This window comes from Pseudophryne corroboree, chromosome 8, assembly GCF_028390025.1.
Source record: "Pseudophryne corroboree isolate aPseCor3 chromosome 8, aPseCor3.hap2, whole genome shotgun sequence".
NCBI lineage: Eukaryota > Metazoa > Chordata > Amphibia > Anura > Myobatrachidae > Pseudophryne > Pseudophryne corroboree.
Genome location: NC_086451.1, coordinates 480661871 through 480686816, shown reverse-complemented (window position 1 = coordinate 480686816; position 24946 = coordinate 480661871). Strand labels below are relative to the sequence as shown.

The following is a 24946-nucleotide window of genomic DNA, read 5'->3' as shown; positions in this document are numbered from 1 at the left end:
AGCGGCACATCCCCCCCTCACTGACAGCGGCACATCCCTCCTCACTGACAGCGGCACATCCCCGCCTCACTGACAGCGGCACATCCCCGCCTCACTGACAGCGGCACATCCCCGCCTCACTGACAGAGGCACATACCCCCTCACTGACAGCGGCACATCCCCCACTCACTGACAGCAGCACAACCCCGCCTCACTGACAGCGCCACATCCCCGCCTCACTGACAGCGCCACATCCCCGCCTCACTGACAGCGCCACATCCCCGCCTCACTGACAGCGGCACATCCCCGCCTCACTGACAGCGGCACATTCCCCCTCACTGACAGCAGCACATCCCCGCCTCACTGACAGCAGATTAATGACAACTACTTTATTCCCTTACACTGTCATCCAATTTAGGTTGGTATCCAGTTAGCTGCAGTCATTTGCGACTAATCCCTCAGTGTGGCCGCCATCAATTTCACTAGCTGAGCCCAAAGCAGTGTACGATAGTCTGTATCTGAGTTAGGCCCAATATGCTTTCTTTCTGGGTTTAAGACTGCCAGGATTTAAAGAGACAGAACCTCACCCAGGCATAATAATGAATGAGCACCTGGTGATATAGCTGAGCAGAAATGACTTACCATATGGAAAAGTGGGGTGCAGGAGAAAAAGCGTGACTACAACAGTTTACACACATAATATATAAATATACTGTATATACACACAGAGAACATTTAGTTTATATATTATTTGTAAATATCATGTATGATATCAGTATTATACGTCCTTATCAGCTCACCTCTCTCCGTTATCTGCACAGCATGTGGCTTCTTCTCATAATTAGCAAGTTCCTAATTAACACGAAAATAGAAGAGTCGTTTATTCCATGTGTGAAGCACATTTAGGTGTACTTACCTCGGGGGATGTGGTTGTGTCTCTGGAGCAATATATAGAGCAGCGTGCACAAGTCTTTGACCAAAGCTCATATGTTTCATTATATTGCTCTGACTTAATGAATATCCATTTTAATTGCTCCCTAAAATCATCATGATTAGAAACGAGACTTCAGGACTTTTCTTCAAATTTACTAAACATAAATTACTATGTGACAGATGTATTAACCTGGAGAAGGCATAAGGAAGTGATAAACCAGTGATAAGTGCAAGGTGATAAATGAAGCAGCCAATCAGCTCCAATATGTAAATGAACAGTTAGGAGCTGATTGGCTGGTGCATTTATCACTTTGCATTTATCACTGGGTTATCACTTCCTTATGCCTTCTCCAGGTTAATACATCTGCCCCTATGTTATTTATAAACACGAGCGTATGTCATTTTCATCACAGTCCCAAGAGTTTATCGATAGGCTAATGTACGTAATTTAGAGCTGGTCTGTAAGTTGATTCATTTTATTTAATAATATTTTTTATATAAAATATATTTAGATTAAAAAAAAAAAAGATATATAATATTTAATTAAAGACATTCCTTTTTCACAGTGTTATATTCAATAATAACCGTAACTTTTTCAAAATGAAGAAAAAAGACGTGAATAATCACTTGAATTGCGCGGCATCATGCAAACTCTCTCTGAAAAAGCCTAAACTCAGCGGCAGATTGCTAAAAATAAAAAAATTCCACGGTCTAGTGAAACATACATTAGCTTGATACAAAGAAACAGGTACAAATGTGCCTAAAAATTGTCCTAGATGACTCAGGTGTACATCAAAGGGAAGATAAATACATTATCGAGTCCTGGATGACTCAGGTGTACATCAAAGGGAAGATAAATACATTATCGAGTCCTGGATGACCCAGGTGTACATCAAAGGGAAGATAAATACATTATCGAGTCCTGGATGACTCAGGTGTACATCAAAGGGAAGATAAATACATTATCGAGTCCTGGATGACTCAGGTGTACATCAAAGGGAAGATAAATACATTATCGAGTCCTGGATGACTCAGGTGTACATCAAAGGGAAGATAAATACATTATCGAGTCCTGGATGACTCTGGTGTACATCAAAGGGAAGATGAATACATTACCGAGTCCTGGATGACTCAGGTGTACATCAAAGGGAAGATGAACACATTACCGAGTCCTGGATGACTCAGGTGTACATCAAAGGGAAGATGAACACATTATCGAGTCCTGGATGACTCAGGTGTACATCAAAGGGAAGATGAATACATTACCGAGTCCTGGATGACTCAGGTGTACATCAAAGGGAAGATGAATACATTATCGAGTCCTGGATGACTCAGGTGTACATCAAAGGGAAGATGAATACATTATCGAGTCCTGGATGACTCAGGTGTACATCAAAGGGAAGATGAATACATTATCGAGTCCTGGATGACTCACTCAGGTGTACATCAAAGGGAAGATGAATACATTATCGAGTCCTGGATGACTCAGGTGTACATCAAAGGGAAGATGAATACATTATCGAGTCCTGGATGACTCAGGTGTACATCAAAGGGAAGATTAATACATTATCGAGTCCTGGATGACTCAGGTGTACATCAAAGGGAAGATGAATACATTATCGAGTCCTGGATGACTCAGGTGTACATCAAAGGGAAGATGAATACATTATCGAGTCCTGGATGACTCAGGTGTACATCAAAGGGAAGATGAATACATTATCGAGTCCTGGATGACTCAGGTGTACATCAAAGGGAAGATGAATACATTATCGAGTCCTGGATGACTCAGGTGTACATCAAAGGGAAGATGAATACATTATCGAGTCCTGGATGACTCAGGTGTACATCAAAGGGAAGATGAATACATTATCGAGTCCTGGATGACTCAGGTGTACATCAAAGGGAAGATGAATACATTATCGAGTCCTGGATGACTCAGGTGTACATCAAAGGGAAGATGAATACATTATCGAGTCCTGGATGACTCAGGTGTACATCAAAGGGAAGATGAATACATTATCGAGTCCTGGATGACTCAGGTGTACATCAAAGGGAAGATGAATACATTATCGAGTCCTGGATGACTCAGGTGTACATCAAAGGGAAGATGAATACATTATCGAGTCCTGGATGACTCAGGTGTACATCAAAGGGAAGATGAATACATTATCGAGTCCTGGATGACTCAGGTGTACATCAAAGGGAAGATGAATACATTACCGAGTCCTGGATGACTCAGGTGTACATCAAAGGGAAGATGAATACATTATCGAGTCCTGGATGACTCAGGTGTACATCAAAGGGAAGATGAATACATTATCGAGTCCTGGATGACTCAGGTGTACATCAAAGGGAAGATAAATACATTATCGAGTAAGCAAAACCGAAAACTCCCAGCAACTGCAATCAAAGGAGAACTCAATAAAGTCAGAGAGGGTACGGATCATCAGATCTACATGACAAAGGTCCACAGTCATTAGGATGACACATGAGTAGGTCAACATGACAAAAGGTAGACAGTAGGAAAGGTCGAAAGAGTCAAAAGGTCGACACATGAAAAGGCTGACACAAAATATAATTTTTTTGTGTTTTCGCCGTCAAAGCACGTGAAACCCTAATTAGTGCACCGCGTTCCCTCGCATGGCGAGCGAATTTTGCGCACGGTGCCTCACTCCACTACCGCTGCACTCGGCACAGGTTACTATTCCCAGTCATAGTGCAGTTGATGGTAAAGTATGAAAAAGTTGATAAAAATGCAAAAAAACCCTCAAAATGTTGTGTCGACCATTTACACCTGTCGACCTTTTGACAGTGTTGACCTAATATCAACCATTAGTGATCGACCTAATGACTGTCGACCTTTACATGGTTGCTGAGGCCTGTAAATAAAGTAAAATTCCTTCGATGGACCAAAGACACCGTCATTGGACACTGGATCAGTGGAGAAAAGTATTTTGGACTGACGAATCCAAATTTGAACCTTGTGGAACCAGAAGACGTCACTATGTTGGAAGAGTGATGGAAGAATTTGTGTTGAGATTTAGGTGGTCATTCCGAGTTGTTAGCTCGTTGCCGATTTTCGCTATGGAGCGATTAGTTGAAAAAACGGCAAAAAAGCGCATGCACATGGTACGCAGTGCGCATGCGCTAAGTATTTTAACACAAAACTTAGTCGATTTACACAAGGTCGAGCGACGTTTTTTCTACGCTCGAGTGATCGTAGTGTGATTGACAGGAAGTGGGTGTTTGTGGGCGAAAACTGAGCGTTTTCCGGGAGTGTGCTAAAAAACGCAGGCGTGCCAGCTGAAAACGCAGGAGTGGCTGGAGAAACGGGGGAGTGGCTGGCTGAACGCAGGGCGTGTTTGTGACGTCAAACCAGGAACTAAACGGAGTGAGGTGATCGCAGTCTAGGAGTAGGTCTGGAGCTACTCAGAAACGGCAAAGAATTATGTAGTAGCAATTCTGCTAATCTTTCGTTTGCTATTCTGCTAAGCTAAGATACACTCCCAGAGGGCGGCGGCCTAGCGTGTGCAATGCTGCTAAAAGCAGCTAGCGAGCGAACAACTCGGAATGACCACCTTAGTTCAAATAACATCAACTATGGATAAGAAATGATACCACGGTATTTTAGTATATCACGCTGTACAAAGTGGAACTCAAAATATTGGAATTGGGTCCATAATGCAACAAGATAACGACCCTAAGCACACATCTAATCAGTGTATCAATTATTTGGAAAGTAAAGAAAAGCAGAAAGTTCTACAAACTACTGTATAACATGGCCTCCTGAGTTACCTCATCTCAGTCCCGTTGAGAAACTGGGATGAATTAGAAAAGTTTGTGTAATGGATCCAACAAATACTAATAACGTATAAGAATGTCTGAACGAGGCCAGGAAAGGCAGGACTTATGAAACGTTATAAAGGTTGGTGTGCAGAAAGTGATGTGAAGCAGTGATACTGTAGGTGCCAAAGGAGGACACATCGATGAAAGTCAAATTTAATCTGAAATTTATGTTCTACTATAAAAATTATAAATAAGTTTGATAATGTGTAGTTACAAGATCATGCGAAACATTATTAATAAATATTATAATTATTTCATTATATTTTGTCTTTTATTAATTATCTTCCTTGACAAAAGTATTTGGCAATTAATTAATTCAGGTGTTTCAATCACAGGTGTATAAAATCAAGCACCTAGCCATGCAGTCTCCATTTACAAACATTTGTGATACAAACTGGGTTGTTCTGAAGAGCTCAGTGACTTCCGGCGTGGTACTGTGATAAGACGCCACCTTTACAATAAGACGGTTCGTGACATTTCATCCCTGCTGGATATTCCACGGTCACCTGTAAGTGATATTATTAGAAAGTGGAAGCGTTTAGGAACAACAGCATCTCAGCCATGAAGCGGAAGACCACGTAAAATCACAGAGCGGGGTCTCCGACTGCTAAGGCGCATGGTGCGATAAAGTCGCCAACGCTCTGCTGATTCCGTAGCTGGAGAATTCTGAACGTCCACTGGCATTAATGTAACCACAAGGACTGTGCGGCGGGAGCTTAATGGAATGGGTATCATGGCCGAGCAGCTGCATGCAAGACTCACATCACCAAGTCCAATGCCAAGCGTCGGATGGAGTGGTGTAAAGCACGCCGACACTGGACTGTGGAGCAGTGGACACGTGTTCTGTGGAGTGGTGTTAAGCACACAGACACTGGACTGTGGAGCAGTGGGCACGTGTTCTGTGGAGTGGTGTAAAGCACACCGACACTGGACTGTGGAGCAGTGGACACGTGTTCTGTGGAGTGGTGTAAAGCACACCGACACTGGACTGTGGAGCAGTGGAAATGTGTTCTGTGGAGTGGTGTAAAGCACACCGACACTGGACTGTGGAGCAGTGGACACGTGTTCTGTGGAGTGGTGTAAAGCACACTGACACTGGACTGTGGAGCAGTGGACACGTGTTCTGTGGAGTGGTGTAAAGCACACCGACACTGTACTGTGGAGCAGTGGACACGTGTTCTGTGGAGTGGTGTAAAGCACACCGACACTGGACTGTGGAGCAGTGGGCACGTGTTCTGTGGAGTGGTGTAAAGCACACCGACACTGGACTGTGGAGCAGTGGACACGTGTTCTGTGAAGTGGTGTAAAGCACGCCGACACTGGACTGTGGAGCAGTGGACACGTGTTCTGTGGAGTGGTGTAAAGCACACCGACACTGGACTGTGGAGCAGTGGACACGTGTTCTGTGGAGTGGTGTAAAGCACGCCGACACTGGACTGTGGAGCAGTGGACACGTGTTCTGTGGAGTGTGGTGTAAAGCACGCCGACACTGGACTGTGGAGCAGTGGACACGTGTTCTGTGGAGTGGTGTAAAGCACACCGACACTGTACTGTGGAGCAGTGGACACGTGTTCTGTGGAGTGGTGTAAAGCACACAGACACTGGACTGTGGAGCAGTGGGCACGTGTTCTGTGGAGTGGTGTAAAGCACGCCGACACTGGACTGTGGAGCAGTGGACACGTGTTCTGTGGAGTGGTGTAAAGCACACTGGACTGTGGAGCAGTGGACACGTGTTCTGTGGAGTGGTGTAAAGCACGCTGACACTGGACTGTGGAGCAGTGGACACGTGTTCTGTGGAGTGGTGTAAAGCACACTGACACTGGACTGTGGAGCAGTGGAAATGTGTTCTGTGGAGCGGTGTAAAGCACACCGACACTGGACTGTGGAGCAGTGGAAATGTGTTCTGTGGAGCGGTGTAAAGCACACTGACACTGGACTGTGTAGCAGTGGACACATGTTCTGTGGAGTGGTGTAAAGCACACCGACACTGGACTGTGGAGCAGTGGACACGTGTTCTGTGGAGTGGTGTAAAGCACACTGACACTGGACTGTGGAGCAGTGGACACGTGTTCTGTGGAGCGGTGTAAAGCACACTGACACTGGACTGTGGAGCAGTGGACACGTGTTCTGTGGAGTGGTGTAAAGCACACTGACACTGGACTGTGGAGCAGTGGACACGTGACCGTGGAGTGGTGTAAAGCACACTGACACTGGACTGTGGAGCAGTGGACACGTGTTCTGTGGAGTGGTGTAAAGCACACTGACACTGGACTGTGGAGCAGTGGACACGTGACCGTGGAGTGGTGTAAAGCACACTGACACTGGACTGTGGAGCAGTGGACACGTGTTCTGTGGAGTGGTGTAAAGCACACTGACACTGGACTGTGGAGCAGTGGACACGTGACCGTGGAGTGGTGTAAAGCACACGGACACTGGACTGTGGAGCAGTGGACACGTGTTCTGTGGAGTGGTGTAAAGCACACCGACACTGGACTGTGGAGCAGTGGACACGTGGTCTGTGGAGCGGTGTAAAGCACACCGACACTGGACTGTGGAGCAGTGGGCACGTGTTCTGTGGAGTGGTGTAAAGCACACTGACACTGGACTGTGGAGCAGTGGACACGTGTTCTGTGGAGTGGTGTAAAGCACACCGACACTGGACTGTGGAGCAGTGGACACGTGTTCTGTGGAGTGGTGTAAAGCACACCGACACTGGACTGTGGAGCAGTGGACACGTGTTCTGTGGAGTGGTGTAAAGCACACTGACACTGGACTGTGGAGCAGTGGACACGTGTTCTGTGGAGTGGTGTAAAGCACACCGACACTGGACTGTGGAGCAGTGGGCACGTGTTCTGTGGAGTGGTGTAAATCACACTGACACTGGACTGTGGAGCAGTGGACACGTGTTCTGTGGAGTGGTGTAAAGCACACTGACACTGGACTGTGGAGCAGTGGGCACGTGTTCTGTGGAGTGGTGTAAAGCACACTGACACTGGACTGTGGAGCAGTGGACACGTGTTCTGTGGAGTGGTGTAAAGCACACTGACACTGGACTGTGGAGCAGTGGACACGTGTTCTGTGGAGTGGTGTAAAGCACACCGACACTGGACTGTGGAGCAGTGGGCACGTGTTCTGTGGAGTGGTGTAAATCACACTGACACTGGACTGTGGAGCAGTGGACACGTGTTCTGTGGAGTGGTGTAAAGCACACCGACACTGGACTGTGGAGCAGTGGACACGTGTTCTATGCGGTGATGAATCACGCTTCTCTGTTTGGCAGTCAGATTGGCGAGTCTGGGTTTGGCGGATGCCAGGAAAACGTTGCCTGCGTGACTGCATTATGCCACCTCTGAAGTTTGGTGGAGGAGGGATAATAGTATGGGGTCTGTTTTTCAGGGTTTGGGCCCGTTATCTCCAGTGAAGGGCAATCTTAATGCTTCAGCATACAGAGACATTTTGGACAATACTTTGCTTCCAACTTTTAGGCAAAAGTTTGGAGAAGGACCTTTTCTATTCCAACATGACTGTGCCCCAGTGCACAAAGCAAGGACTATAAAGACATTCGGCCTAATTCAGACCTGATCGCTAGCAGGCGATTTTTGCAGTGCTGCAATCAGATAGTCGCCGCCTACAGGGGGAGTGTATTTTCGCTTTGCAAGTGTGCGAACGCATTGTGTAGCAGAGCGGTACAAACAGATCTTGTGCTGTCTCAGCGCAGCCCAGGACTTACTCAGCCGCTGCGATCACGTCAGCCTGTCCGGGACCAGAACTGATGTCAGGAACCCTCCCTGCAAACGCTCCGACACGCCTGCGTTTTTCCAACCACTCCCAGAAAACGGTCAGTTTCCACCCACAAACGCCCTCTTCCTGTCGATCTCCTTGCGATCGCCCGTGCGAACGGATCCGTCGCACAAACCTTTCGCTGAGCGGCGATCCGCTTTGTACCCGTGCGATGCGCCTGAGCATTGCGGTGCATACGCATGCGCAGTTTAGACCCGACCGCCCGCTGTACGAAAACGCAGCCTAGCGATCAGATCTGAATGACCCCCCCCTGGTGTGATGGGTTCAGTGTGGAAGAACTTGACTGGACCACACACAGCCCTGACCTCCAACCCATCGAGAACCTTTGGGATGAACTGGGACGGAGATTGCGAGCCAGACTTTCTCGTCCAACATCAGCGCCTGGCCTCATAAATGCTCTACAGAATGAACGGCGCAAATTCCCACAGAAACACTCTCCACGTTGTCTCTCTCCTAGGCTTTGTAGATAGGCCCCATTGTCTGCACACGAGGGCCTCCCGGAGTCAGGGATAGATGGCGGAGGTCGGAGTGCGCAGTCGCTATTCACCATCTTACTTTAATGAGTCTCAGGAGATCAGCGCAGTCATTGGGTGTGGCCTCTCTAATGAGGAATTCTGCTTTCGGATGGTGGCTGTGGCTGGGCCCCGCAGCCTCCTGGTCCCTCTCTGGTTGGTAGGATGGGTCCTCGCTAGGACTCTGACTTGTGCTGCATTGTAGTAGGGACCTGTGCGTGTCCACTGTGGTGCTGGTGAGCTCAGGACCTCTCACAGGTGGTGACTCCTTGGCCTGTGGTGTCCTCCAGCTGTATGCAGTCACCTGTGACCTGGTAGCCCGCAGCCTGTGACATCACCACCTCCCCTCAGTGGATCATGTGATGTCCTGTGTGAGGTCACAATGCACTGGTGGGTCATGAAGCCGTGTAGTATCTGGCAGCCCTGTGACATCACCACCTCCCCTCAGTGTATCAGGTGATGTCCTGTGTGAGGTCACAATGCACTGGTGGCTCATGAAGCCGTGAAGTATCTGGCAGCGTAGTACAGAACAGAACCCGACTGTTTCTTAGTAAATACAGAAAAAGATACAATTACACTGGGGAACAGTCAATCTGTTTCCAGGGATTTAGGAGTCGATGTAATTAATTTGGTGCTCCTGATCATGAATACACCGTGCTTATTTTTCAGTTGGCTCTAGTTTTTGAGATATGCATGTCTTTAATATTTATGAAAAATGTAATTAAAATTTTTTAAATAGTTAAAAAGATATATTTATATTCTGAATAAATTTGATTCGTAAAATGTTATAAAAAGACACAGGATAATTACATACATAAGTGTTATGAAGCGATGAGAACCACCTTTTGTAGGATTTTCTTTTGTATTCTTGTTGCGGGATAGTCCCTCTTGTCAAAGTCAGAAAAATATCATGATGCACACTGCCATATTTGCACCGCATACATGTCCCCGCTGCGCATGCGTACGCTCTCCCGTGTGTGCGCATACTCGCTGTTATGTGCACCCGCAGGCGCACGGTATGCGCATTTATGGTAGAGTTTATGTGCGCTTAGCGTGCGACTCAATCGTTACATATTTTTACCATATAATGTATTTTGTAGATTATGGTCCCTTTGATAGAATCTGAAAGTTTAGTTAATGTAGCATGTTCATAAACAAAGAGATCCCTCTTTGTTTGATACGAAGGGTCAGACAAGGGTTATACAGTGGTGTTTAGTATCCATCGGAAGAGTATTTAATTAGCAATATTCCGGTGTTGGTTTGAAGCGGATTAATCGCTCGTGCGAATAGTTATGGACATAAGAAGTTTATGGACTTTTACTATTATTTGCACTTTATTATCCATGCGGCGGGAAACCTAGTTTCCCACCCACCTGAGCAGTTGGAAATAGTCACAGCCCACCTGTATGAATCAACCTATGACCTTTTGTTATAATGCAAAGACGAATTCCTGTGTCCAATGAACAATAAGGATGTAGGGACCATTGTACTGTATTGTGTGTAGTGTATATAAGGTCAGCCAGCCTGAACAGCTCCCCCACTCTCTCCACAAAGGGTTATCATATTGACAAACTTGGGGTCTGGTACCAGGCTGCGCTGCGATCGTTCCCAGTGTGTGTATGTAAGTAATTCTCTGTAATCATCTTGCTCTTTGTTTGTATTGGCCACATTTTCTCTCTCTTTCTGTTTAGTTTAAGATTGTAACGTTATTGTATATTTCTGTCTAGATATTCTGTTAGATTTATATGTTAGTATGTAGTGTATGACTTGTAAACTGTTTTTCCCCTTTTCGATATAATTTAAAGCTTGTTAGTAAAAGGTGTTGGATCCTTAGTACGGCATTGTGTGTTCATTAGATTGCAGAGGGTAATAGGAGCGTCTCTATCGCTCAAACAGCTTTAGTGTAAACAAGGTTAAGCAGCGTTATATCGCTACAGTGTTTCAGTACAAGGTCTACAGTATAAGAGTATCCTTTCTGTGTGTTACATTCAAGGTCTAATGATTGTTATCTTGTGAGCGTCTGCGCCGCTCGTGATCTCCTCGTGGTCTCGAGCGTCCGCTACGCTGATAGCGTAGCATTACGGTAGTCGCTCACTTATAGTGTGCCCGATACCAACAGCGTATTCTCGCGAGCGTTTGTGTCGCTCGAGCGGCTCGCTCCCGATACAGCGTCCGCTACGCTAAGAGCGTACCCTTACGGTACCTCGTACGCCAATTGCGTACTGTGTCTCTTAACCTCTTAGAGTGTTTAATAAGGTAATCAAATCGACATTCTCAATTGAGGGCTCATCCGTCCTCCACACATCCATCCGCACTAGCCAAAACAGACTTTATCTGTCAGCAAAGGGCGGGAACGCAGTATCCTTTCGTATCCGTATTGGTGGTGAGGGATACAGTAGTGCTGACTAGATAAGCGTCTGTTTCGCTACGCTGTAGGAGTGCTGGGGTGGAATCCGGAACCGGAGGTAAGAACAATACGCTAGTATCTTTTAAAACTGTTTATTTCTGCTTTTGCATACGCACACACGCATGCACGCACGCATCTACATTGTTGCAGCTCACTTTCTTGTTGCCATTAAAAATTGATTATTAGATACGTGCTGAAGAATTTAGTGCTATTTAGTTAAAATTACAAAGGAAAATTGTTAAGGGTATAAGTGTAAAGGACACACACACAGCATAGCAAATACTGTGTGGTGTACGGTAAGCGATTTCTGTTGAATATTGTTTACATTGATAGAAACGTGTTGATTGTGTCGCTGTGGGCGTATCTGCACTTTGTGCATAAGGGTCTCGGACAACGTGCGAAAGCACGTACGTGACGCAAAGACTTACGCACGTGGCGTGTTTTACGCAACGGAACGTACGCATACGCCCATTGAGACTCAAATCACACAATAACCTTGTTTAGGGTGGGCGGTATAGTATAGCCACCTGATAAATAGCACACGGTTGTTCAGTTCAGTTTTTTTCAAAAAGTATTAGCTAAAAGAAAACCTTTTTCTACTGCAAACCCAGGGATTGGACCCCTACCTGTATGAAAGGAATTTCTGTACAGAAAAAGATCAGTGTGTATATGATTGAATAGGAGTGAGTGTGGAACTTAAGGTATTATTTTTTGTGAACCCACAAATCGGGATCCCGTCGGAGACCACATCAGGTGAGTGGACACTTGGTGGCGTGGACTGGCTTGCCCACGTTAACATTGTATAAGGTAAAGGAGCAAGTAGTTTCCGCAGACAAAAGAACTGCGAGGTATTTAAGCGCAGCCCCGGGGGGGGTTTGCGTAGCACCCATATAGTCAAGGTAAAGCTCCGGCTGAAGGTTTCGCAGCCTAAACAACCGATTCCATTGGTCGTAAAGCGTATAAATATTTAGTCATTTATGCGCTGTGCGACTGGACCGCACGTAATTGTGTGCATTAGTTTGTTACCTTGGTACCCATCAACAATTTATTGTGGGATCATAAACGCTATTTGTACATTCTAACGTGATTTGTGTAGGTTTTTGTTATTTTAAGGGAGTTTCGCTGTTCACTAAGCAAATCTCTAACGACCAATACTTGCTGGGGAGGGATCGCATACTCCCACGCGCCCCAGTAAATAGAGGTTACAAAAGATCCCACGGATTGGATAGGCCAATTGGGGCGCAGAGTGAGTGAAAGCACTAGTTGAACTTTCACCGTCGCCTTACCACGGGCAATTTGGTCTGTTTGTCAGAATTAGCTAAGACAGCAATATCTACAAACGATGGGGGCCAGTTGCTCAAAGAAGGGACGTCCAACAAGGGTTCACGTTGGTAGTTGCTGGCCCAAAGGGTCCGCGAGGTATCAGGTATTATGCAACGAATGGGAACTTATGATGATGGGGAACAGTCTCCCCGGGTAGGCAGTCTGAACCCTGAGGTATTGCAGAACCCACGAAAAAGGATAGGTCTAATAAAATCTGCCAAGCAGAGGATTAGACAAAATGATTGTTTACAGTTATGGCAACGGGAAAGTGAAATGCAAAGAGAGTTAACTGACATATCTGACTCTCACCTTGGTGAGAGAAATGTGGCAATGAAAGAGAAGGTGGTTACAGAGAATGACACACTGGTGAATGATAAAAATGCACTTGGTAACTGTATTAAGAATGAAAGTAACAAATGTAATAATGTTTATAATAATGAAAGTGTAAAAATTACAAATGTTAACCTGTGCAAGTCGCACCCCATGTTAAACTTCCCTCAGGATTACCAGCAAGAAAGTGAGCCCAGAACGTCGGCACCTCTTCCAGAAGCCATCCTACAAGACATCCAGGTGGACGCGACAAAATCGGTAAAGACAGTAATCAAACCCCCTAACGGAGGGTCAGGTGAGGTCGTGTCCACAGGTACGTACAATGTTTTATATCACGCACAAACAAATGTACCCCATATTGTAAGACCAAAACAAGGTGATATGATTGAATTTAGTCCTGTCAGGGTGATCACAGTCCCCAATGGGAAGACTGACGATCAGGGAATCATTCCCGTCAAGGACAGTGCAATGCGCCGTCCCTGGTCCCGGACAGAATTAAGGTCAATCATGTCTGAATTCCCTGATCCTAGGAAAGATCTAGATGCATGTCAGAGATTTATTAAAGAACTAGGAAACTCAACAGAACCCACCAACAAAGATTGGCGGACAGTGCTGAGGGCATGTTTGCCCTCCAGCGTTGACCCTGCGAAATTTATTGCTGATTGTAAAGTAAACACAGAGGTACCTCGTACGGAGGAACACAATCAGGAGTGTATTAAGCAGATCAACCGACAGTTAGGAGTATATTTCCCTGCCGTTGTCAAGTGGAATGAGATTTTCTCCATAAGACAAAACGAAGGGGAAAGTACTTCTAATTATTTCCATCGGGCATTGCAGGACATGACTAGGTATAACGGTATAGCAAACATTAAAACAAATGTGAAGCATAGAGAAGTAGCGGTTAAAGTATTAATGAATGGTTTAAAGGAGGTATTGAGAACAAGGGTACAGACCACCAACCCAAACTGGAGAGATAAATCAGTAACTGCATTAAGGGACTCTGCTGTTGGGCATGAGCAAAACAGCATCAAGCACGGGGAAACAAAGAAGCCTCAGATCCCTGTGGGTAAGTCAAAGGTGACAAGGTGTTATAATTGCCAGAAGGAAGGCCATTATGCAAGAGATTGTAGACCAAGAAGTAGACCAAATTCATATAAACCCCCTAGACAAAGATGTGAGCAGAGTTATGACACACCAAATTATAATCAGGGATCATATAGGAAGAATTTTGAGCCACACCCATGATATGTAGTCAGGAAAGGTGATCATTAGGACTGATGGTAAGCCTGAGGTAACGGTTAATAAAATGGGAGGTCATTCCCTGAAGACACAGGAATGACCAGGTGAAACGTTGTAAATGTATCTGTGAAATGTTTCTTTTCTCTCCCCACCTCTGACGATTATTGGCAGGACTCAAACATTGCATATCTGCTTGGTCTTTGCAGAAGTCTACCAAACCCCAGCATGACCTATCCGCATCAATGTATCCTGGCCAGATACAGAGGGTGGAGTATGGAGGTGCTGGTGGGAGGGACTGCGCAAGGAAACCATTGGACATGTAGATATGACAGCCTGATGATCTGACAATATTTTAAAAATGTTTGAAAAAAAATGTTTTTTTTCCTATTGTTGTTTATTGTTGGTTTATGTAATATATATATATATATATGAATTGTTCTCTCTCTCTTTTTTGTTTTTTTTTTGTTTTCTCTCTTCTCACTCATGTTTTCATGTTTTGAAGATGGTATGTCACCCATCAGTTAGACAAATGGTAATGCAAGATTTTTGCTCCATACAGAAAGATCGCTGGTTTGGAAGGAATATTGCATCACCGGAATGTTCGGTTGGAAGACTGAGAGACAGCACCTTTGAGATGACAGCAGAACAAGAAGAACAAAAAGACTAGAGAACTAATTATCGTAACAAGTTTCTCTCCCCCTCAAACTGTTTTTCTGTACCCCCATTACAAATTTCTCCTTTCTCCTCCTGTAAGATGGACTCGCCTCAAGAGACTGTGAGCCGTGTTTTCATGTTGACCATGATGTTGACCAGAGCAGTCTGTTCCGGCGAGAGTACCATGGAGGTCGAGAGAGGTTCTGGAATGGGTTCTGATGACAAAGATGGAGGCGTAGTTTTCCAAGAACAACTTAATCAACAAGTAAAGGCGAGTATCAGAAAACGATCCGATAGCATTGACAATAGAAGGAATTGTGAAGGATTGTTAGCTGAAGAAAATTGTATCTGTAGGCTCTGTGACAATGTAGTTGAGGATGGGTGCATCAAGAAATGCCAATCCAGTTTTAATATCCACATGGATCGGCATCCATTGAGTGACTATCACTCCTTAGTGGGTAATGTGTTAAATCAGACAGATTGTTGGGTATGCTCTCAAGTACCTCAAGGTCATAGCAAATCAGGGCTAGTACCATTTCCTTTAACGATAGGGGAGGTACTTGAGCTAAAGGGTGGGAGACCGGTGGACAGGAGGTTTAATATCTCCAGCCCTCCTAGTTTGAAGCTCCACCAATACCATGTGGATAGGTCCCTAATATGTTTTAACATTTCCAATCCCCGAAAGCCGGGAAATTGGGAAGTGTCATGGAGTAACCAAACCATGACCTTTTCATATAGAGCAGATAGAATGCCTACAGATACAGAGCTTATACGCCACATAGCCAGTAGGGAAAAATCTTTCCGATATAGGTATACCCTAGGAAATAGGATCATGAGAGTTGGAGAGGTATCACCAGGATACTGTGCACATATCATACAAACAGATACGTGTACTAGACAGATGGGAGAATTAGGGTTAGGAGATTTCACATGGAAGATGTGTAATATGGTTATGTCCTACTCCGTCCCATATGTTCTCCCCGATGATGCATATTTCATATGCGGGAGGAAGGCGTATAAGTGGCTTGCCCCGAACTCTGAAGGATTGTGTTATATTGGAAAAGTACTGCCTGAGGTAATGACTGTATCACATGCCAAAATGAAAGATATACACCGTGGTGCCCAAGCTCCTTATACTCACACTCATTACGAGCACGTAGTTAAAAGGCAACTGACAGAAAGGACAGAGCATCCGGCCTCTGATCTGATCCACGAATCCACCGGGATTCAGGTTCTACTTGCGTTAGATTTCACTCGCACCGCTAGAGGAGTGTTGAACTATAGATACATATCTGCGCTTGCAAATTTGTTAGACAATATCACAGAAATGTATGACGACACTTTTAGGTATACTGGAAGAGAGCTTCAAGCTTATAAAACAGAACTGGTTCAGCATAGAATGGTTCTTAATTATCTCACAGCAGTGACAGGTGGATATTGTGTCACACTGGCAACGCAGTACGGCGTGAAATGCTGCACTTATATTACGAATAGTACCGAGGATCCGGTCGAGGTCATAGACCAAAAGATGGACGATATTCTCCAATTAAAGTGGGAATTTCGCAGGAGACACAATCTCACCCTTGCTGCTGTGGGTAATGAGCTGACTGGTTGGGTGTCATGGTTGAACCCGCGAAATTGGTTCTCTGGTTTAGGAGAATGGGCTCAAGGAGTCATAATGGATGTAGGGAAGTTTCTTCTAGGTATCTTAGGTGTTGTCATATCGATTGGCTTGATATTTAGATGCGGTCAGGCTTTAATGAGGTGCAAACGTAGTACCAGGGTAATGAGTCTAAGGAGTGAGGAAATTGTAATTCCAATGGATTTGATTTATGACCCAACGGTAGAGACAATGATGTGATGAAAATGCGATTATACGGTCCGTTTCTTTCACCTGTTTCTCCGTTTTCTCCAAGGTAAAAAGACCCACTTGGACGAGGAATTTGACGATCCTGTATACAGACAACAGATGGATTAAAGAAGAAGTTTTGACAACCTTGTACACAGATAATTGATGAACTATGCCATAGACCCCCAGTTTCCCTAGACATTTTAAATTTACGCTAGCCCAACACTTTTGTAAGTCTATGGACATTGACAAAGCTTTTTGCTCGCACTTTTTGGCAAAAGCCCAAAGAAGACTGCATTCAACAGACACCAGACAAGACTTCAACCGACAAATGTTCATTAACCTGACATAGAATATCAATGCATTTACCATAAGTGTTCTTTATCTTCACCTCTACAACCTTCAGGTAACAACACACATAGTCGATAGGGAATACAGGCACAGATATCAGCAGTCACATATTCCCCCATTCATGTATCATCAACTAAAATGTGCTCCCCCATTTTGTTGCAACCAAAAGCCGAAAAGAGCTCGGTAAAGTTTGACAGCCCATCCACAGACCCGTACCACGGGATAAGAAGGAATTCAAATGTATACTTCGCAATACCTCGAAGCTTGATTTAAAACACGTACGGCACGATGATACATGACCCCCCAAACATGGATTCATACACACATGCTTCTGCTATCTCACTAGGTCATACCCTCTTCTCACCTTCTCCTCTCCTCCCCTACCCAACCATAGAAATATTTACACAAGACATATATTTTTCTCTTTTTGAAATGTTTTAGGAAGTGGCAGTTATTGGTGACTGCCAAAGGGTGGACTGTCAAAGTCAGAAAAATATCATGATGCACACTGCCATATTTGCACCGCATACATGTCCCCGCTGCGCATGCGTACGCTCTCCCGTGCGTGTGCATACTCGCTGTTATGTGCACCCGCAGGCGCACGGTATGCGCATTTACGGTAGAGTTTATGTGCGCCTAGCGTGCGACTCAATCGTTACATATTTTTACCATATAATGTATTTTGTAGATTATGGTCCCTTTGATAGAATCTGAAAGTTTAGTTAATGTAGCATGTTCATAAACAAAGAGATCCCTCTTTGTTTGATACGAAGGGTCAGACAAGGGTTATACAGTGGTGTTTAGTATCCATCGGAAGAGTATTTAATTAGCAATATTCCGGTGTTGGTTTGAAGCGGATTAATCGCTCGTGCGAATAGTTATGGACATAAGAAGTTTATGGACTTTTACTATTATTTGCACTTTATTATCCATGCGGCGGGAAACCTAGTTTCCCACCCACCTGAGCAGTTGGAAATAGTCACAGCCCACCTGTATGAATCAACCTATGACCTTTTGTTATAATGCAAAGACGAATTCCTGTGTCCAATGAACAATAAGGATGTAGGGACCATTGTACTGTATTGTGTGTAGTGTATATAAGGTCAGCCAGCCTGAACAGCTCCCCCACTCTCTCCACAAAGGGTTATCATATTGACAAACTTGGGGTCTGGTACCAGGCTGCGCTGCGATCGTTCCCAGTGTGTGTGTGTAAGTAATTCTCTGTAATCATCTTGCTCTTTGTTTGTATTGGCCACATTTTCTCTCTCTTTCTGTTTAGTTTAAGATTGTAACGTTATTGCATATTTCTGTTTAGATATTCTGTTAGATTTATATGTTAGTATGTAGTGTATGACTTGTAAACTGTTTTTCCCCTTTTCGATATAATTTAAAGCTTGTTAGTAAAAGGTGTTGGATCCTTAGTACGGCATTGTGTGTTCATTAGATTGCAGAGGGTAATAGGAGCGTCTCTATCGCTCAAACAGCTTTAGTGTAAACAAGGTTAAGCAGCGTTATATCGCTACAGTGTTTCAGTACAAGGTCTACAGTATAAGAATATCCTTTCTGTGTGTTACATTCAAGGTCTAATGATTGTTATCTTGTGAGCGTCTGCGCCGCTCGTGATCTCCTCGTGGTCTCGAGCGTCCGCTACGCTGATAGCGTAGCATTACGGTAGTCGCTCACTTATAGTGTGCCCGATACCAACAGCGTATTCTCGCGAGCGTTTGTGTCGCTCGAGCGGCTCGCTCCCGATACAGCGTCCGCTACGCTAAGAGCGTACCCTTACGGTACCTCGTACGCCAATTGCGTACTGTGTCTCTTAACCTCTTAGAGTGTTTAATAAGGTAATCAAATCGACATTCTCAATTGAGGGCTCATCCGTCCTCCACACATCCATCCGCACTAGCCAAAACAGACTTTATCTGTCAGCAAAGGGCGGGAACGCAGTATCCTTTCGTATCCGTATTGGTGGTGAGGGATACAGTAGTGCTGACTAGATAAGCGTCTGTTTCGCTACGCTGTAGGAGTGCTGGGGTGGAATCCGGAACCGGAGGTAAGAACAATACGCTAGTATCTTTTAAAACTGTTTATTTCTGCTTTTGCATACGCACACACGCATGCACGCACGCATCTACATTGTTGCAGCTCACTTTCTTGTTGCCATTAAAAATTGATTATTAGATACGTGCTGAAGAATTTAGTGCTATTTAGTTAAAATTACAAAGGAAAATTGTTAAGGGTATAAGTGTAAAGGACACACACACAGCATAGCAAATACTGTGTGGTGTACGGTAAGCGATTTCTGTTGAATATTGTTTACATTGATAGAAACGTGTTGATTGTGTCGCTGTGGGCGTATCTGCACTTTGTGCATAAGGGTCTCGGACAACGTGCGAAAGCACGTACGTGACGCAAAGACTTACGCACGTGGCGTGTTTTACGCAACGGAACGTACGCATACGCCCATTGAGACTCAAATCACACAATAACCTTGTTTAGGGTGGGCGGTATAGTATAGCCACCTGATAAATAGCACACGGTTGTTCAGTTCAGTTTTTTTCAAAAAGTATTAGCTAAAAGAAAACCTTTTTCTACTGCAAACCCAGGGATTGGACCCCTACCTGTATGAAAGGAATTTCTGTACAGAAAAAGATCAGTGTGTATATGATTGAATAGGAGTGAGTGTGGAACTTAAGGTATTATTTTTTGTGAACCCACAAATCGGGATCCCGTCGGAGACCACATCAGGTGAGTGGACACTTGGTGGCGTGGACTGGCTTGCCCACGTTAACATTGTATAAGGTAAAGGAGCAAGTAGTTTCCGCAGACAAAAGAACTGCGAGGTATTTAAGCGCAGCCCCGGGGGGGGTTTGCGTAGCACCCATATAGTCAAGGTAAAGCTCCGGCTGAAGGTTTCGCAGCCTAAACAACCGATTCCATTGGTCGTAAAGCGTATAAATATTTAGTCATTTATGCGCTGTGCGACTGGACCGCACGTAATTGTGTGCATTAGTTTGTTACCTTGGTACCCATCAACAATTTATTGTGGGATCATAAACGCTATTTGTACATTCTAACGTGATTTGTGTAGGTTTTTGTTATTTTAAGGGAGTTTCGCTGTTCACTAAGCAAATCTCTAACGACCAATACTTGCTGGGGAGGGATCGCATACTCCCACGCGCCCCAGTAAATAGAGGTTACAAAAGATCCCACGGATTGGATAGGCCAATTGGGGCGCAGAGTGAGTGAAAGCACTAGTTGAACTTTCACCGTCGCCTTACCACGGGCAATTTGGTCTGTTTGTCAGAATTAGCTAAGACAGCAATATCTACAAACGATGGGGGCCAGTTGCTCAAAGAAGGGACGTCCAACAAGGGTTCACGTTGGTAGTTGCTGGCCCAAAGGGTCCGCGAGGTATCAGGTATTATGCAACGAATGGGAACTTATGATGATGGGGAACAGTCTCCCCGGGTAGGCAGTCTGAACCCTGAGGTATTGCAGAACCCACGAAAAAGGATAGGTCTAATAAAATCTGCCAAGCAGAGGATTAGACAAAATGATTGTTTACAGTTATGGCAACGGGAAAGTGAAATGCAAAGAGAGTTAACTGACATATCTGACTCTCACCTTGGTGAGAGAAATGTGGCAATGAAAGAGAAGGTGGTTACAGAGAATGACACACTGGTGAATGATAAAAATGCACTTAGTAACTGTATTAAGAATGAAAGTAACAAATGTAATAATGTTTATAATAATGAAAGTGTAAAAATTACAAATGTTAACCTGTGCAAGTCGCACCCCATGTTAAACTTCCCTCAGGATTACCAGCAAGAAAGTGAGCCCAGAACGTCGGCACCTCTTCCAGAAGCCATCCTACAAGACATCCAGGTGGACGCGACAAAATCGGTAAAGACAGTAATCAAACCCCCTAACGGAGGGTCAGGTGAGGTCGTGTCCACAGGTACGTACAATGTTTTATATCACGCACAAACAAATGTACCCCATATTGTAAGACCAAAACAAGGTGATATGATTGAATTTAGTCCTGTCAGGGTGATCACAGTCCCCAATGGGAAGACTGACGATCAGGGAATCATTCCCGTCAAGGACAGTGCAATGCGCCGTCCCTGGTCCCGGACAGAATTAAGGTCAATCATGTCTGAATTCCCTGATCCTAGGAAAGATCTAGATGCATGTCAGAGATTTATTAAAGAACTAGGAAACTCAACAGAACCCACCAACAAAGATTGGCGGACAGTGCTGAGGGCATGTTTGCCCTCCAGCGTTGACCCTGCGAAATTTATTGCTGATTGTAAAGTAAACACAGAGGTACCTCGTACGGAGGAACACAATCAGGAGTGTATTAAGCAGATCAACCGACAGTTAGGAGTATATTTCCCTGCCGTTGTCAAGTGGAATGAGATTTTCTCCATAAGACAAAACGAAGGGGAAAGTACTTCTAATTATTTCCATCGGGCATTGCAGGACATGACTAGGTATAACGGTATAGCAAACATTAAAACAAATGTGAAGCATAGAGAAGTAGCGGTTAAAGTATTAATGAATGGTTTAAAGGAGGTATTGAGAACAAGGGTACAGACCACCAACCCAAACTGGAGAGATAAATCAGTAACTGCATTAAGGGACTCTGCTGTTGGGCATGAGCAAAACAGCATCAAGCACGGGGAAACAAAGAAGCCTCAGATCCCTGTGGGTAAGTCAAAGGTGACAAGGTGTTATAATTGCCAGAAGGAAGGCCATTATGCAAGAGATTGTAGACCAAGAAGTAGACCAAATTCATATAAACCCCCTAGACAAAGATGTGAGCAGAGTTATGACACACCAAATTATAATCAGGGATCATATAGGAAGAATTTTGAGCCACACCCATGATATGTAGTCAGGAAAGGTGATCATTAGGACTGATGGTAAGCCTGAGGTAACGGTTAATAAAATGGGAGGTCATTCCCTGAAGACACAGGAATGACCAGGTGAAACGTTGTAAATGTATCTGTGAAATGTTTCTTTTCTCTCCCCACCTCTGACGATTATTGGCAGGACTCAAACATTGCATATCTGCTTGGTCTTTGCAGAAGTCTACCAAACCCCAGCATGACCTATCCGCATCAATGTATCCTGGCCAGATACAGAGGGTGGAGTATGGAGGTGCTGGTGGGAGGGACTGCGCAAGGAAACCATCGGACATGTAGATATGACAGCCTGATGATCTGACAATATTTTAAAAATGTTTGAAAAAAAATGTTTTTTTTCCTATTGTTGTTTATTGTTGGTTTATGTAATATATATATATATATATATGAATTGTTCTCTCTCTCTTTTTTGTTTTTTTTTTGTTTTCTCTCTTCTCACTCATGTTTTCATGTTTTGAAGATGGTATGTCACCCATCAGTTAGACAAATGGTAATGCAAGATTTTTGCTCCATACAGAAAGATCGCTGGTTTGGAAGGAATATTGCATCACCGGAATGTTCGGTTGGAAGACTGAGAGACAGCACCTTTGAGATGACAGCAGAACAAGAAGAACAAAAAGACTAGAGAACTAATTATCGTAACAAGTTTCTCTCCCCCTCAAACTGTTTTTCTGTACCCCCATTACAAATTTCTCCTTTCTCCTCCTGTAAGATGGACTCGCCTCAAGAGACTGTGAGCCGTGTTTTCATGTTGACCATGATGTTGACCAGAGCAGTCTGTTCCGGCGAGAGTACCATGGAGGTCGAGAGAGGTTCTGGAATGGGTTCTGATGACAAAGATGGAGGCGTAGTTTTCCAAGAACAACTTAATCAACAAGTAAAGGCGAGTATCAGAAAACGATCCGATAGCATTGACAATAGAAGGAATTGTGAAGGATTGTTAGCTGAAGAAAATTGTATCTGTAGGCTCTGTGACAATGTAGTTGAGGATGGGTGCATCAAGAAATGCCAATCCAGTTTTAATATCCACATGGATCGGCATCCATTGAGTGACTATCACTCCTTAGTGGGTAATGTGTTAAATCAGACAGATTGTTGGGTATGCTCTCAAGTACCTCAAGGTCATAGCAAATCAGGGCTAGTACCATTTCCTTTAACGATAGGGGAGGTACTTGAGCTAAAGGGTGGGAGACCGGTGGACAGGAGGTTTAATATCTCCAGCCCTCCTAGTTTGAAGCTCCACCAATACCATGTGGATAGGTCCCTAATATGTTTTAACATTTCCAATCCCCGAAAGCCGGGAAATTGGGAAGTGTCATGGAGTAACCAAACCATGACCTTTTCATATAGAGCAGATAGAATGCCTACAGATACAGAGCTTATACGCCACATAGCCAGTAGGGAAAAATCTTTCCGATATAGGTATACCCTAGGAAATAGGATCATGAGAGTTGGAGAGGTATCACCAGGATACTGTGCACATATCATACAAACAGATACGTGTACTAGACAGATGGGAGAATTAGGGTTAGGAGATTTCACATGGAAGATGTGTAATATGGTTATGTCCTACTCCGTCCCATATGTTCTCCCCGATGATGCATATTTCATATGCGGGAGGAAGGCGTATAAGTGGCTTGCCCCGAACTCTGAAGGATTGTGTTATATTGGAAAAGTACTGCCTGAGGTAATGACTGTATCACATGCCAAAATGAAAGATATACACCGTGGTGCCCAAGCTCCTTATACTCACACTCATTACGAGCACGTAGTTAAAAGGCAACTGACAGAAAGGACAGAGCATCCGGCCTCTGATCTGATCCACGAATCCACCGGGATTCAGGTTCTACTTGCGTTAGATTTCACTCGCACCGCTAGAGGAGTGTTGAACTATAGATACATATCTGCGCTTGCAAATTTGTTAGACAATATCACAGAAATGTATGACGACACTTTTAGGTATACTGGAAGAGAGCTTCAAGCTTATAAAACAGAACTGGTTCAGCATAGAATGGTTCTTAATTATCTCACAGCAGTGACAGGTGGATATTGTGTCACACTGGCAACGCAGTACGGCGTGAAATGCTGCACTTATATTACGAATAGTACCGAGGATCCGGTCGAGGTCATAGACCAAAAGATGGACGATATTCTCCAATTAAAGTGGGAATTTCGCAGGAGACACAATCTCACCCTTGCTGCTGTGGGTAATGAGCTGACTGGTTGGGTGTCATGGTTGAACCCGCGAAATTGGTTCTCTGGTTTAGGAGAATGGGCTCAAGGAGTCATAATGGATGTAGGGAAGTTTCTTCTAGGTATCTTAGGTGTTGTCATATCGATTGGCTTGATATTTAGATGCGGTCAGGCTTTAATGAGGTGCAAACGTAGTACCAGGGTAATGAGTCTAAGGAGTGAGGAAATTGTAATTCCAATGGATTTGATTTATGACCCAACGGTAGAGACAATGATGTGATGAAAATGCGATTATACGGTCCGTTTCTTTCACCTGTTTCTCCGTTTTCTCCAAGGTAAAAAGACCCACTTGGACGAGGAATTTGACGATCCTGTATACAGACAACAGATGGATTAAAGAAGAAGTTTTGACAACCTTGTACACAGATAATTGATGAACTATGCCATAGACCCCCAGTTTCCCTAGACATTTTAAATTTACGCTAGCCCAACACTTTTGTAAGTCTATGGACATTGACAAAGCTTTTTGCTCGCACTTTTTGGCAAAAGCCCAAAGAAGACTGCATTCAACAGACACCAGACAAGACTTCAACCGACA

General features: G+C 44.4%; 2 protein-coding genes across 2 annotated transcripts in view; both read right to left on the bottom strand.

Moving 5' to 3' along the window:
• LOC134949974 (diamine acetyltransferase 1-like) overlaps positions 1 to 9405 on the bottom strand; it is a gene marked incomplete at its 5' end in the record, with an annotated part of 53971 nt that extends 44566 nt beyond the window's left edge. The window contains 2 exons of the mRNA XM_063938652.1: positions 780 to 831; positions 9115 to 9405. Of these exons, the coding sequence (XP_063794722.1) occupies positions 780 to 831; positions 9115 to 9405 (343 nt within the window). The remainder of the gene's footprint in view (positions 1 to 779; positions 832 to 9114) is intronic.
• A 158-nt stretch (positions 9406 to 9563) lies between these two features.
• The window catches only part of LOC134949973 (uncharacterized), a 44173-nt gene continuing 28790 nt past the window's right edge, over positions 9564 to 24946 (bottom strand). Inside the window, exon 7 of the mRNA XM_063938651.1 lies at positions 9564 to 9617. Within this exon, the coding sequence (XP_063794721.1) occupies positions 9564 to 9617 (54 nt within the window). The remainder of the gene's footprint in view (positions 9618 to 24946) is intronic.